The sequence below is a fragment of the Pneumocystis jirovecii genome (genome assembly GCF_001477535.1).
Source record: "Pneumocystis jirovecii RU7 chromosome Unknown supercont1.2, whole genome shotgun sequence".
NCBI classification, from domain to species: Eukaryota; Fungi; Ascomycota; class Pneumocystomycetes; order Pneumocystales; family Pneumocystaceae; genus Pneumocystis; species Pneumocystis jirovecii.
The window spans coordinates 28,164-40,791 of record NW_017264776.1 but is presented as its reverse complement, the minus strand read 5'-3'; the positions used below and the strand labels follow the sequence as shown (position 1 = coordinate 40,791).

The 12,628-nt window shown below is 23.5% G+C and overlaps 6 protein-coding genes across 6 annotated transcripts; 5 read left to right on the top strand and 1 right to left on the bottom strand.

The window, feature by feature from the left end:
- Positions 1-306: 306 nt before the first annotated feature.
- T551_00335 (GTPase-activating protein SEC13) lies at positions 307-1,340 on the top strand (the record flags this gene model as incomplete). Its single annotated transcript, XM_018372602.1, has 5 exons — positions 307-410; positions 459-610; positions 655-925; positions 970-1,090; positions 1,131-1,340. The coding sequence occupies 5 exons, from the start codon at positions 307-309 to the stop codon at positions 1,338-1,340; spliced, it is 858 nt and encodes a 285-aa protein (XP_018230936.1).
- Positions 1,341-1,457: 117 nt separating this feature from the next.
- On the top strand, positions 1,458-2,375 carry T551_00334 (uncharacterized protein; the record flags this gene model as incomplete). The annotated part of the gene is made up of 5 exons (XM_018372601.1): positions 1,458-1,524; positions 1,566-1,673; positions 1,722-1,875; positions 1,918-2,043; positions 2,087-2,375. The coding sequence occupies 5 exons, from the start codon at positions 1,458-1,460 to the stop codon at positions 2,373-2,375; spliced, it is 744 nt and encodes a 247-aa protein (XP_018230935.1).
- A 570-nt stretch (positions 2,376-2,945) lies between these two features.
- T551_00333 (coatomer subunit beta) lies at positions 2,946-6,298 on the bottom strand (the record flags this gene model as incomplete). The annotated part of the gene is made up of 13 exons (XM_018372600.1): positions 2,946-3,701; positions 3,747-4,174; positions 4,223-4,480; positions 4,521-4,657; positions 4,703-4,848; positions 4,889-5,018; positions 5,062-5,209; positions 5,258-5,369; positions 5,411-5,587; positions 5,631-5,747; positions 5,791-5,917; positions 5,964-5,997; positions 6,043-6,298. 13 exons carry the CDS (start codon positions 6,296-6,298, stop codon positions 2,946-2,948), a joined length of 2,826 nt encoding a protein of 941 aa, XP_018230934.1.
- A 119-nt stretch (positions 6,299-6,417) lies between these two features.
- On the top strand, positions 6,418-7,150 carry T551_00332 (uncharacterized protein; the record flags this gene model as incomplete). The annotated part of the gene is made up of 7 exons (XM_018372599.1): positions 6,418-6,455; positions 6,504-6,541; positions 6,593-6,673; positions 6,726-6,789; positions 6,834-6,921; positions 6,963-7,044; positions 7,092-7,150. The coding sequence occupies 7 exons, from the start codon at positions 6,418-6,420 to the stop codon at positions 7,148-7,150; spliced, it is 450 nt and encodes a 149-aa protein (XP_018230933.1).
- Positions 7,151-7,443: 293 nt separating this feature from the next.
- Positions 7,444-9,440, top strand: T551_00331 (uncharacterized protein; the record flags this gene model as incomplete). Its single annotated transcript, XM_018372598.1, has 6 exons — positions 7,444-7,506; positions 7,550-7,585; positions 7,628-8,137; positions 8,185-8,340; positions 8,385-8,931; positions 8,974-9,440. 6 exons carry the CDS (start codon positions 7,444-7,446, stop codon positions 9,438-9,440), a joined length of 1,779 nt encoding a protein of 592 aa, XP_018230932.1.
- A 1,071-nt stretch (positions 9,441-10,511) lies between these two features.
- T551_00330 (uncharacterized protein) lies at positions 10,512-12,490 on the top strand (the record flags this gene model as incomplete). Its single annotated transcript, XM_018372597.1, has 11 exons — positions 10,512-10,681; positions 10,727-10,915; positions 10,959-11,047; positions 11,091-11,187; positions 11,227-11,329; positions 11,370-11,557; positions 11,602-11,786; positions 11,831-11,901; positions 11,950-12,082; positions 12,125-12,199; positions 12,239-12,490. 11 exons carry the CDS (start codon positions 10,512-10,514, stop codon positions 12,475-12,477), a joined length of 1,539 nt encoding a protein of 512 aa, XP_018230931.1. The 3' UTR covers positions 12,478-12,490.
- Between the last annotated feature and the right edge of the window lie 138 nt (positions 12,491-12,628).

Sequence of the window (12,628 nt, the reverse complement as noted above, 5' to 3'; positions counted from 1 at the left end):
TTTTTTATTTTGATATAAAAATGATAGAAGTTTATATTTGTAGTTTATTTTTAAAAATATTTAAACGTTATTTAAGTTTAAAAATTGAAAACATAAGTTTTTAGAAAAAATATATAAAAAATATATTCAAATTAATGGTATATGTTACTTTTTTTAATGAAAAATGCTAATATTTTCTTAGTTTTCAACAGTAACAAATCAGCATACGTTAGAAACTCAACATGAAGATATGATTGTAAGATGATTATTTAACAGTTATTTTACTCTTAAAGATTATTTAACCTTTTGAACTAGCATGATGCAGCTATGGATTATTATGGAAGACGTCTGGCTACATGTTCATCTGATAAATCAATTAAAATTTTTGAAATTGATGGTGATCAACAACGACTAATAGAAACTTTGAAAGGGTAATAATGTTGTACTGTTTTTACTGAAATATATCAATATTTTATTAGTCATGATGGACCTGTATGGAGAGTTTTATGGGCACATCCTAAATTTGGCACAATATTGGCTTCCTGTGGATATGATGCTCGTGTTATTATTTGGAAAGAAACAAATAATACATGGGCCAAACTTGTTGAACATAATTCTCATCAGGCATCAGGTAGATACTTTTTGCTGTTTTTATACTCTATTCTTATATTATAGTGAATTCTATTAGCTGGGCACCACATGAACTAGGTGCCATTCTTGCATGTGGGTCTTCAGATAGAAAAGTTTCTATTATAGATTTTAAAGATGATGGAACGTGGGATACAAGAACGTTCCCTGCACATTCAGTAGGATGTAATGCAGTTTCATGGTCACCATCAACACCACCAGCATCTCTTATACGAACAGGAAAAAGCCAAGATTTAAATTTTTTTAAAAAAATAGTTACAGGTGGTTCAGATAATTTATTAAAAATATGGACTTATAGGTGTGTTACAATTTTGGTATTTTAGATACAATTTTAATAAGCAGTATTGAACAAAATAACTGGGTGATTGAGGAGACATTAGAAGGGCATACTGATTGGGTCAGAGATGTAGATTGGGCTCCTAATATTGGATTACCAAAGTCTTACATTGCATCTGCTTCTCAGGTATAAAAATATTTATGAAAGTCATTATTAATCTTTAAAGGATAAAACGGTTATCATTTGGGTTCAAGAGGGTAATGCTCCATGGAAAAAAGTTTATTTATCAGATAAACCTTTTCCAGATGTTGTGTGGCGCGTTAGCTGGTCCCTTCTAGGCAATATTCTTGCTGTTAGTTGTGGTGATAACCGTATATATTTATATAAGGAAACGCTTAAGGGAACATTTAAACAGATTAATGAAATTACAAATTAATTTTTAAAGAAAATGTATATTAACTAAATCTATTCTCGTGTTTTTGCATTAATAATTTTATTTTTTTATATTTTTTTGTCCAACGTTACAGAATTATTTTTAAAAACAAGTTTTATAATGATTATTGAGAAATCTCCAAAAATATCTGAACTTAAGCAGCTTACTAAGAAGTTTGTATCTAATGGTAATAAAGTATTTTGAATTTATTGATTTAATATTTTTTAGATAAAAAAACTCGGGATTCTGCTGTTATGTCTTTGTCTCATTTTCTTTCTTCAAGAAGTCATTTAAGCTATTCTGAGCTTTTGAAACTTTGGAAGGGGTTATTTTATTGTTATATTTTATGTTTTTTTTATATTTTTTCTGATGATTTCTTTTAAGGCATGTGGATGAGTGATCGTTCATTTACTCAACAAAAACTGGCAAATGATTTAGCAAATTTGGTTTCTAAATGTTCTACAGATAATGCTTTATTGTTTTTGAAAGCTTTTTGGGAGACTATATGCCGTGAGTGGATTTCAATAGATATTTTAAGGTTTTAAATATTCATTAAAGATATACTCTAAAATTTCTCCAGATTAAATAAGTTTTATCTTTTAATACGTAAATATATTGAACAGGGGTTCCGTATTTGTATGATGTCGTCATGGTCAGAAGAAGTATTAAAAAAATATATATTTTTATTAAAATCTATCCCTTTGAAGTATTTTATTGAAATAATGTGATTATTGTTAATAATTTTATAGTCCTTTAAACCCTAAAATTCCAAATAGTATTCGTTATCATGTTTCAGATGTTTATTTAGATGAGCTTGATAAAGTTTTTTCTGAAAAAACTCAAACTCAGAATTTTCCTATTCAAATACTTTTAGAGCCATTTGTATATCTATTTAAAAAAACTCCAGATAAATATGTACGGAAACGAATATCAGAAAATATATTTCAAGATAAACGTATTGAGTTGTGGTTAAATAAAAAAGGTGATCATTATAGTTCTGATCTTAAAATGTTAAATGTAAATAATGAAAATATTTAAACAGATACTATTATAAAGGAATAATATGGGTTTAGTTATTAATAATAGTTTTAAAATAAATTATATCAATGAAAATTATGACTTAATGAATAATGAACAGTAATAATAAATATAGAATTAATGTTTACAGTTTATTTAAAATATTTTATTATCAATTGTATAAGTTTTTTGAATAAATTTGAAATTTTTGATGTTATTTGGCTCTATTGCAAATATTAATAAGAATATATATAGATACATTGACTTTTTTATAATGTTTTTAAAAAAAGTTATCTTTATTTTTAGAAAAAAATTAAACTTAATCTTTTAAGTACTTACTAAACCATTAAATTTTGATTTCAATAGAAATATCAATAAAAGGAATTTATAAATTTCTATTTTATGTCTATTTTAAAATTAATATATCGATCTTAATATAATGAAAAACATTTATAGATTTATTTTTTTAGAATAAAAATCAATACTTTATGTACAAATTGACTGAACAAATCAAAATGGTAATAAATATAAATCGACTATATATAATGAATTAAGGTTATTATAATTTAATATTTTTTATTTTTTATATTATCATTTTTTATTAATAAGTTCACCAATAGATAGAGCAATCCCTTGTGTCTTTGATCGTATTCTAATATGCCCTATAATGCAATTATTACTTTGCTTCTGAATACTAACATTCATTAAAGCATCTTCGCCAAAAATACTCTTAGCATATAAATTTGCACTAAGAAAACCACAATCTTCTTTTAATGTTTCTGAAGAAAGACATGCCATATTTGTTCTAGTCATGAGCTCATTTAAAAATTCTTTTAAATTTTGATTAGTTAAAGATGACACGTTTACTTTATTTTCCCATTCAAATTCAGTCCACATACTTCTAAATTGATTTTCTGAGCAGTATGATGGTCGAATATAATCTACAACATCAACGTGAACATCGTTGAATATAATAATATTAGAATCTTGAGATCCTACACCTTCATATGCACAATTCCCAAATATAATACCTGTATCAGTAGATAAAACTTTTATGACTACTTGAACTTTTAAAAAATCGTATGGAGCAAGATTATACATAGGTGGACGTTCGACGATTTTTAGATTGCCTAATGTTGCAAATTCTATAGAAAGGTTTTGTAAAGTCACAGATAATTGGTTTACTAAAAGAATATCTAATATAATATCAAATTGATGAACTTTTATATATGCTTCTACATATATAGGATCAGAAAATCCAGTAAGCTGAACAATTTTTTTAAAATTTAGTGAAAAAAAATCAGAATTTGCTTCACCATTTATAGCTTTAGATATTTCTAGCTGAACCTTATTTAGTTAGATTGATAACAAAGGTAATTAATATATTCTTACTAGATCCATTTCTTCTATATTTGATTTACTAGCTAAAAGACTAGGAATGATGGCATCATCAGGCTGCAATATATCTTTTTTCTTTAATGAATTAGAAGTTTTTTCTTTATTTTCCTCAATTGATAGCATGTTAATAAAAGCATTTTTTGTATCTTTAAGAAAAATATCTTTTATAGAAGGATTATTTTGGTATTCAATTAGACTTCTTAAACAAATCAAAATACGATCGATAGAATCTTCATCAATATGCATTTTAACATACTTCGATTGACCTACTCTAATGATTCCAGTCATTATAAGCATACCTTCTGCACACATAAAATTAAGTTTAGATGTATTCTTTGAGATTTCTGAATAACGCATAATAAGTTTAACAAGAGTTGATGATAAAACAGATCCAAGATAATAATCTCCATCTAATATTAAAGCTGTATTGATGTTAGAAAAAATACTATTAAAGAATAACCATAATATACATCTTAATAAAGGTTTTTCGGAAACTTTTTCCGATTCGAGATTATCAATCATTTGTGTTTCAGATATTAGAGCCGACTCTGTTGCATAGGTACCATCTGGTAAAATTTTTCGTGAGCTAGATAAAAGATTTGATTCGCTACTATCATGGATACCCTTATTGATATCATCTTGAATTTTTTCAGCAAGTTTTTGTTCAATTGTAAGAATAGGCATTTCTCCAATATTATTCCGAATATGTTCCCAAACATTTTGGATATCTTTTTATATGAGTAAAAAAAATATAATAACATTACTAACCTTCTTCATCTATACAATATTCTCCAATAATCCACAAAATACCACGAGATATTCTTCCTGATTTTATTTCCCCTAATTTTAATAATAGCTTTTTTATAATTGATTTACGAAAAACAATGAACTTTTCAGCTACTTTTCTATCACTTTTATTAAAAAGATAATATATTTTTTAAAAACTTTACTTAGCAAATAATATTACATCTATTGCAGAGATGGTGTTAAAATTACTAATAAATTCCATTAAAATATCTATAACGATCCCTAAAGTCTTGGGATATTTAGTTGCACAAAGATGTAAAGAATGTGTTAATAATTGTAAATATTCACTCTGTTTTAATTAGTATAAATAATTATGGTTTTAATTATACTTCTTCATGATCTTGTTTAATGGTTTTAACTAATTCCTTCTTCAATAATAATACTACATCTTCAACATTTCTACTAGATAACATTTCTATAGATGTATCTAAAGCTTTTTTTCGGACGCTAATATCAGAACTATTTAAATAAGTATCGAAATCATAAATGTAAAAAAATAAACCTTGATAGAATAGAAAGAACTTCCATTATAAGATCATCTAAAATATTATTGTTTTTTTTTCTGAGATTCTCAATCTTATCCAACATTATAAGTTTTGCATTATTATCAGCTTCTTTCATTATGAGATCAATAAATTTTCGAGCAGCAACTAAGTTTTATTTTAGATTATTTTATTAGAAAAATATTATTTGCAAACTTATAATGGTATCAGAATTAGCACTAAGAAAAGTCAAAGTTGTAGCAGCTTCGAACACAATAGTATTTGTTCCAGATTCAAGAAGATCATATATAAGAGGAAGATGTTGTATCTGCAAAAATTAGAAATTGCTATGGAACAAAAAAATATTACTTTGTTACTAGGATTTATTGATGAATCTTTTCTAATAAACTCGATAATAGCAAGCTGCATTAATTCGTCCATAGAAGTTACAGTATTTAATTGTTGTGAAAGATATTTTGCTGCCATTTTATGATCCATTCCAGATAAACTAATAAAAGCATTACGTTTACATATCTGATCAGTTTCCTAAAGGCATATTAAAAATGAATAATTATAATATTAAATATACAATAGCGAGAAAACTGAGAATAAGATCCGGAGCATCTGGAATAAGATCCGGAAAGTTGTTGTAAATAGAAAAAACAGCCATAACAGCATTTTTTCTGACATACGAATGCCTATGCTCCTATATTTATAAGTAAATAAAACTTATATTAATATAAAAATACCAGACAAGATCTGGTAGCAGGAAGTAAAGGCTCAAGAATTTCAGGTTCTTTAAGTTTAGAAACAAATCGTAATGTAGTACCACGAATATATTCATTTGGATGTTGAAGATCTCCACGAATAGCATTACTAAATAAACATGTTCAAGTAATAAAAAATAAAAAAAGAAATTTACCATGCAAGAATCATTTCTTGCTTCATTTTTTCACCTAATCCCCAGGTTAATTTAAAGAAATATAAAAAAACAGATAAACCTGGATTATGTTTTAAACAAATTTCCCAATAATAATATAACAATTTCTTTAAAGTTTTATTACGTGATGGAATAACAAACCGAATAACATGCATAAGAAGTTGTGGCATATCATTGCCGTTACACATAATAATAAGAATTGTTTTCATTGCATCTATTTTTATTTCATCATCCTTTGATTCAAGTGCCATTTTTAATTGTTCTATAGTAGGTGTATCATAAGGACTATCTTGATAAATCAAAGTATAGAATATCATTTTAAATTAATAAACAAAGAATATCCTTTAATTATAGATTTTAATATCTTTTAATGACCTCTTTTTTTATACTTTTCAATCTCGTTTCGATGAAATTTCATTAAAATTTAAAAAATACAATGGTATTAAAAAAAGAAGCTTTTTACTTAAGATACTAGTAAGTTGAAAGGATTATTACTATTCTCTTAACTAATAAAATCTATAGTTCAGGACATACTGGGCGTTTTGGCCATGAATTTTTAGGTAAAGATTATAAATTATAAAATCTATATAGAATACTAAACATTGTAACAGAATTTGACTTCCGTGCGGATGGGACATCACGTTATGCTAATAATTCGAACTACAGGAATGATTCGTTAATCCGTAAAGAAAGTATGATAATACTTTTTCAAGAATAAAAGTTAATATTTTCTTTTTTTTATAGTGCGTGTGAGTCAGCCAATTATAACAGAACTTAAGAGGATTATTGAAGATAGTGAGATTATGAAGTATATATACATATATATTTTTTTTTTCTAAATAAAATAAAAAGAGAAGATGATTCAAGATGGCCAAAAAAAGATAAGGATGGGCGGCAAGAATTAGAAATACGTCTAGGAAATAAGCATATATCATTTGAAGTATATTCCTATTTGGAATGTGGGAATTCTTATTTTTTTAGACAGCAAAAATAGGATCATTAGTGGATGTTCAGGAAAGTGAAGATCCTGAAGGCTTGCGTGTATTTTATTATCTTGTTCAGGGTATTTTGATTATTCGATTTTTGTAAATATGATTTTAAACTATATAGATCTTAAGGCTTTTAGTTTCAGTCTTATATCTTTACATTTTAAAATAAGGCCTATTTAAAAGTGTATTTTTATAATTTTTTGAATATTTTTAAAAATTTATTAGAGTATTTATCAATAATAATTAATAATTAAAAAAATTAGAATTTTAATATAAATTAACTTTTTAAGTTTTAAAAAATAATTATCTATAATTTTCTGTTAATATTTAAAACTTAATTTTCATACAATGGAGTCGATTTATAAAAAATGTTTAATTATAAAAGATTTTAAAATATTTCTAATGTTGCTAGAATAATGCATATTTTTAATAAATCTATTTTTTGAAAAACAAAATTATAACGTAAACTTGTGATGAAAAAAAAGAAAGAAAACACAGAAAAAAATATCGACTCTTTGGATGGAGAAATATACGAGGTAAAGTTTTATAAATATAAATGATATTTTCTTAAATTTAAAGGTAGAAAAAATTTGTGAAGAGTTTGTGCAAGAAAATGTAGGTTCTTGTTTTTTAAAGATACAAATAATTTATACTTAGGGGAATATTCTATATAGGATATCATGGAAAGGTTATTCAAAAGATTTTGATACATGGGAACCTATTGAAAATTTAATTGACTGCAAGCATGCTCTTGAAGATTGGAATCGGTTTAAAAACTCTACAACATTAAAAAAAAAACGAAAGACTCTTGTTTTAAATAAATATAGGAAAAAAAGAAATGTATATAAAAACAATTCACCTGAAGACGATAAAATCAGTGAATTATCTTTAAAAAAACCTTTTTCTTTGAAAAACATTTCAAAATCGGATAATATAAAGAATATATTTAAAGAAAATCAAATAAATAATATAAAAATTCTTAGTGACGAAGATTTAAATACTAAAGAAAATAACGCATCTGAATTCAAATTAAAAAATGATTTATCTCTTGATATTTTAAATTCCTTTAAAATAAATTCCTTTAAAAATAATTCATCAGAAATATTTTCTACAGAAAATTGTTCAGTTGATTCTATTAATAAAGAATCGCAATTTATTTCTGAAAATGTAACTAGTTTTTTTAAATTTTATTTCTTTTTTTAATTTTTATTTAGAAAACACTATTTACTAAAATTAAAGGAAATCAAAAAAAGCTTTTTTGTAGCTCATTTATAGATTTTTCTTTACCACAGGAATCTAATGCATTAGATACTTTTTCAGCGAATTCGGATTCTGAACATACTAGAAATTTTCCTCATATACAAAACCAGGTAAATATTAAAGTTTTTTGTTTTTAAGACTAATGGTTTACAAGACAATAACTAAATCTGATAATTTAAACTCTTCTAATGCTATTATTAAAGTTAATGAATCCATATCTGATCTTTACAAAAAAGATTTCAAATTTCCTAAATTTATAAATAAACCAAAATTAAATCCTATATTACCTTTTTCTCCAAAGAATGATAGAAATATATTTATAGAAAAATTGGATATGTTGTTAGGGCCTCCAGTTTTTCTTATTAATGAAGTTGATTCTGATCCATCTCCTTCAGATTTTGAGTTTATAACTTCTTATAAATATGGATTGGGAGTAGAACCGCGAAATCCTATGTTTATTTCTGGTTGTAGTTGTTCAAAAGATGGATGCGATCTTAATAATCCCGGTTCTTGTCAATGTCTTGAAGATTCCAATAATAAAGATTTTTCTTATGATGAATATGGAAGAATTCGTTCTCATACTTCAATAATCTATGAATGTAATGAAAATTGTGATTGTGGAATAAAATGTCCTAATAGAGTAGTTCAAAGAGGACGTAAGATTCCTTTAGATATTTTTAAAACTAAATATAAAGGCTGGGGTAATATTGTTTTTATGTATTTATTTTTACTAAATATTTGAGGTTTACGCTGTCCGCGGTTCATTAAAGCAGGAACATTTATAGGTGTATATTTAGGGGAATTAATATGTCAATCTGAAGCAGAAGCTCGTGGTAAAAAATATGATCATGTTGGTATTACTTATTTGTTTGACCTTGATCTTTTTGAAGATCAGGTTGATGACTATTATACTATTGATGCACAATATTGTGGGGATGTAACACGATTTATAAATCATTCATGTGATCCTAATCTTGCTATTTATACTGTTTTAAGGGACAAAAGTGATTCTAAAATATATGATATAGCTTTATTTGCTATTAAAGATATTCCTCCCTTGGAAGAACTTTGTTTTGATTATAGTGGTAGAAATAATGAAGATGAGTTAGGATTTGTTGGAAGTTGTTCAAATTCTAAGTACATAAATCTTAAAAATAAACAGCCTTGTTATTGTGGAGCATCTAATTGTAGAGGGTGGTTATTTGGATAGATTTTATTTATATATTTTCAAGCATAAAATGTTTAATTTTTTTATTATAAAATTATAAAATAATTTAATACATTTTTTCGATTATTAGAATAAGAAAATTTGTTTAATTTTATGTAATTATTAGTGTTTTTCAAATTACTTTCTTCAAAGTAATTAAATTAATATATAAACACTATTCTTGGATTTATAATTTAATAAATAGGTTTTATGGTAAACAAGAATTTTATTATTTTTTTTCCATATGGTTTTTGGTATAAATCAATATTAATAAAAGTTTAAAAAATTACATAGTAATTTATTTTTATAAATGAAAAAAGGTAAATTTGATAATTTTTAAATTGTTATAAATATGCAAGCAAAAATATTTTGGAATTATTAAATATACTTAATAATTTCTCAATAAAAATAAATTCTAAAAATTTAATAGTGAATATAAAGTATATTGAAAAAATTATCTATATCAAAAAATTTATATTTTTTAGATAGCATTATTAAATAAAAGATTATTGAAGTTAAAAAAATTAAATATTAATTTCTTAATATTTAATTTATTAAAATGTTTTTATTATTATTATCTTTTATTTTAATGTTAATTATTTTCTTAAGGAATTACTACATTATTTAGATAAAATTTATAAAAATCAAATTGTAAGACTTTTAAACTAAAATCTAAATAAGATAAATATAATAAACATTTTATTTACAATAAAATATAATATTATTTTTGTACTTAAAATGTTTTATTAAATATTTTAATTTTATTATATTTTTTATTGAACTTGCAATAATAAAAATATTTTAACTTAAAATATCAAAATACATTGTATTCTTTATAATTCAAAAATGTAATAGACTTTTATATTTTTAAAATTATCATATGTTAAGTTTAATATATATATTAACAATAAAAAATGTTCATATACTAAAAATTAGTAATATTTATAAAATTTAAAAATTATTAAATTAATAATGTCTTTTAATCAAATTATTTTAAAAATAATTAAAAAAAAGATTATTAAATAGTTTAAAACAATTTAATCAATTTTTCATAATTACTTACAATTTAATTATATGCAAGATAGAATTGGAGATAGAATTTCTTTTAAGGGCAATTGTTGTACAATAAAATATATTGGCCCTGTAGAAGGTACAAAGGGAAAATGGCTCGGAGTTGAATGGGATGATCCATCTTGTGGAAAACATGATGGAACATATCTTGGATATACATATTTTGAGTGTAGGTACAGTGTTTGACTTTTATGGATTTAGATAATATTGATAATAAGAAAAAAAAAATCAGGATCTTTTATTAGACAAAATAAAACTAGAGATATTAAAAAAACATTTGTTGAAGCCTTTAATGATAAGTATAAATATATAAACACTAAAGAGTATAATAATTTTGAAAACGCAAAATCAAAAAGTACTGACAATGAAATTAAAATATGTGAAATCTATTACCCAAAAAGCATGAAGTATTGTCTAATATAAAGTTATTTATTTTATTAAATTATTTAGAAAGTTTCAAAAACTTTATTTTGCTACTTTAGATCATATGTCTATATCAAAACTAGGGAATATAGAAGAAATAAAAGAAAAATGTATAGGTAAAGTAAAATTCAAATAATTGAATATTCTAAAAATTATAAGATCTATTAGAAATAGATCTTTCAGGAAATCTTCTAGATTGGGAAACGGTTATCTTGATTATTAAAGAGCTTCCAAATCTAAATACATTAAAACTCAAGTAAACTATTTTTTTATTTAATTTTTATTGATTTTATAGTTACAATCAATTTAATGTTCCAGAAATTATATCAGACAATAATTTTAGATTTACTAATTTAAAAACACTTGCTCTTAATAAGACATATTTGAAAATCGAAGAAGTATGATATATATTTAATTTTTATATAAACTAAAATTAAGGTAAAAAAAATATGCAGTTTTTTCCAAAATTTAGAAGAACTTCAATTAAGTCATAATCTTTTAACATTGGAAGCAAACCAAAGTTTTCAATTTTCTGATTATTTTCCTCATCTTAAAAAAATATTTTTAGATAATAATAAAATATCATGTTTTGAAACAGTCATCAAGATTTTTGGACAATTAAAAAAGTTTTTATTGTTATATAATATAATTCGTTTACTAATATAAATAGACTTGAATTTTTATCATTGGCATCAAATCAAATAGATAATATTAGTGTAAATAAAGATTCATTTATATCTTTAAAATATCTTGACATATCCAAAAACAATATATCTAAATGGTCTTCTCTTGATAATTTAAATCTATTAAATACTTTAGTATCTTTAAGATTTGATGATAATCCTTTACTTGAAGGTTCTTTTTTTTATTATTTTATATTTTAGAAACTTATATTTTAGAATTCAAGGACAATTCTAGTAATTTTATAATTCCAAGACTAAAAAATATTGTAGTAATAAACGGTACTAAAGTAATTAGTTTATTTTTTTATAAAAAGTTTATTTACAACTATTATTAGATTACTCAAGAAGAAAGACAAGATTTAGAGTTACATTATTTGAATGTAATTGAAAAAGAAATTAAATCTGGAAGAATATCTGATTACTCAGATTTAATTAAAATGCATCCTCGGTGGATAGAATTGCAAAAAAGTTTTTAATTTTAAATAATGATTTTTAGCTAACATACTATAGAATATGGTGAAAGAAATCCTGTATTTAACTCTAAAGAAAACTTAATAGAAAAAAATATAGAAACAAAGCTCATTGGTAAGAAGTAACAATTTTAAAATTTAACTTATAAAATAGAATTATCTATTACATTTGAAAGAAAAGTAGTTAAAAAGAAATTTATTTCGTCAATGAATATTCGGTCTTTTAAGTCTTTTTGTGCAAAATTTTTTGAAATTGATCCATTTGGATTTAAAGTATCATATTTAAATGACTTAGATAAAATAATTTATATAAGTGATGATTCTAAGTCGCTTTCTTTTTATAATTTGTCGTCAGGCAAAACTATATATTTAGAAAAAAACATCAATTTATAAATAAAAAGGCAATATATTTATTAAGTATATTTACAATATAGTTTTTTATAATTTCTTTAAATTATTATACATTAAATTTAAATTTTCTAAAATTATTTTTTAATTTAAAAATACTAATTTTAAAAATTACATTTTAAATCACTTTCTTCAG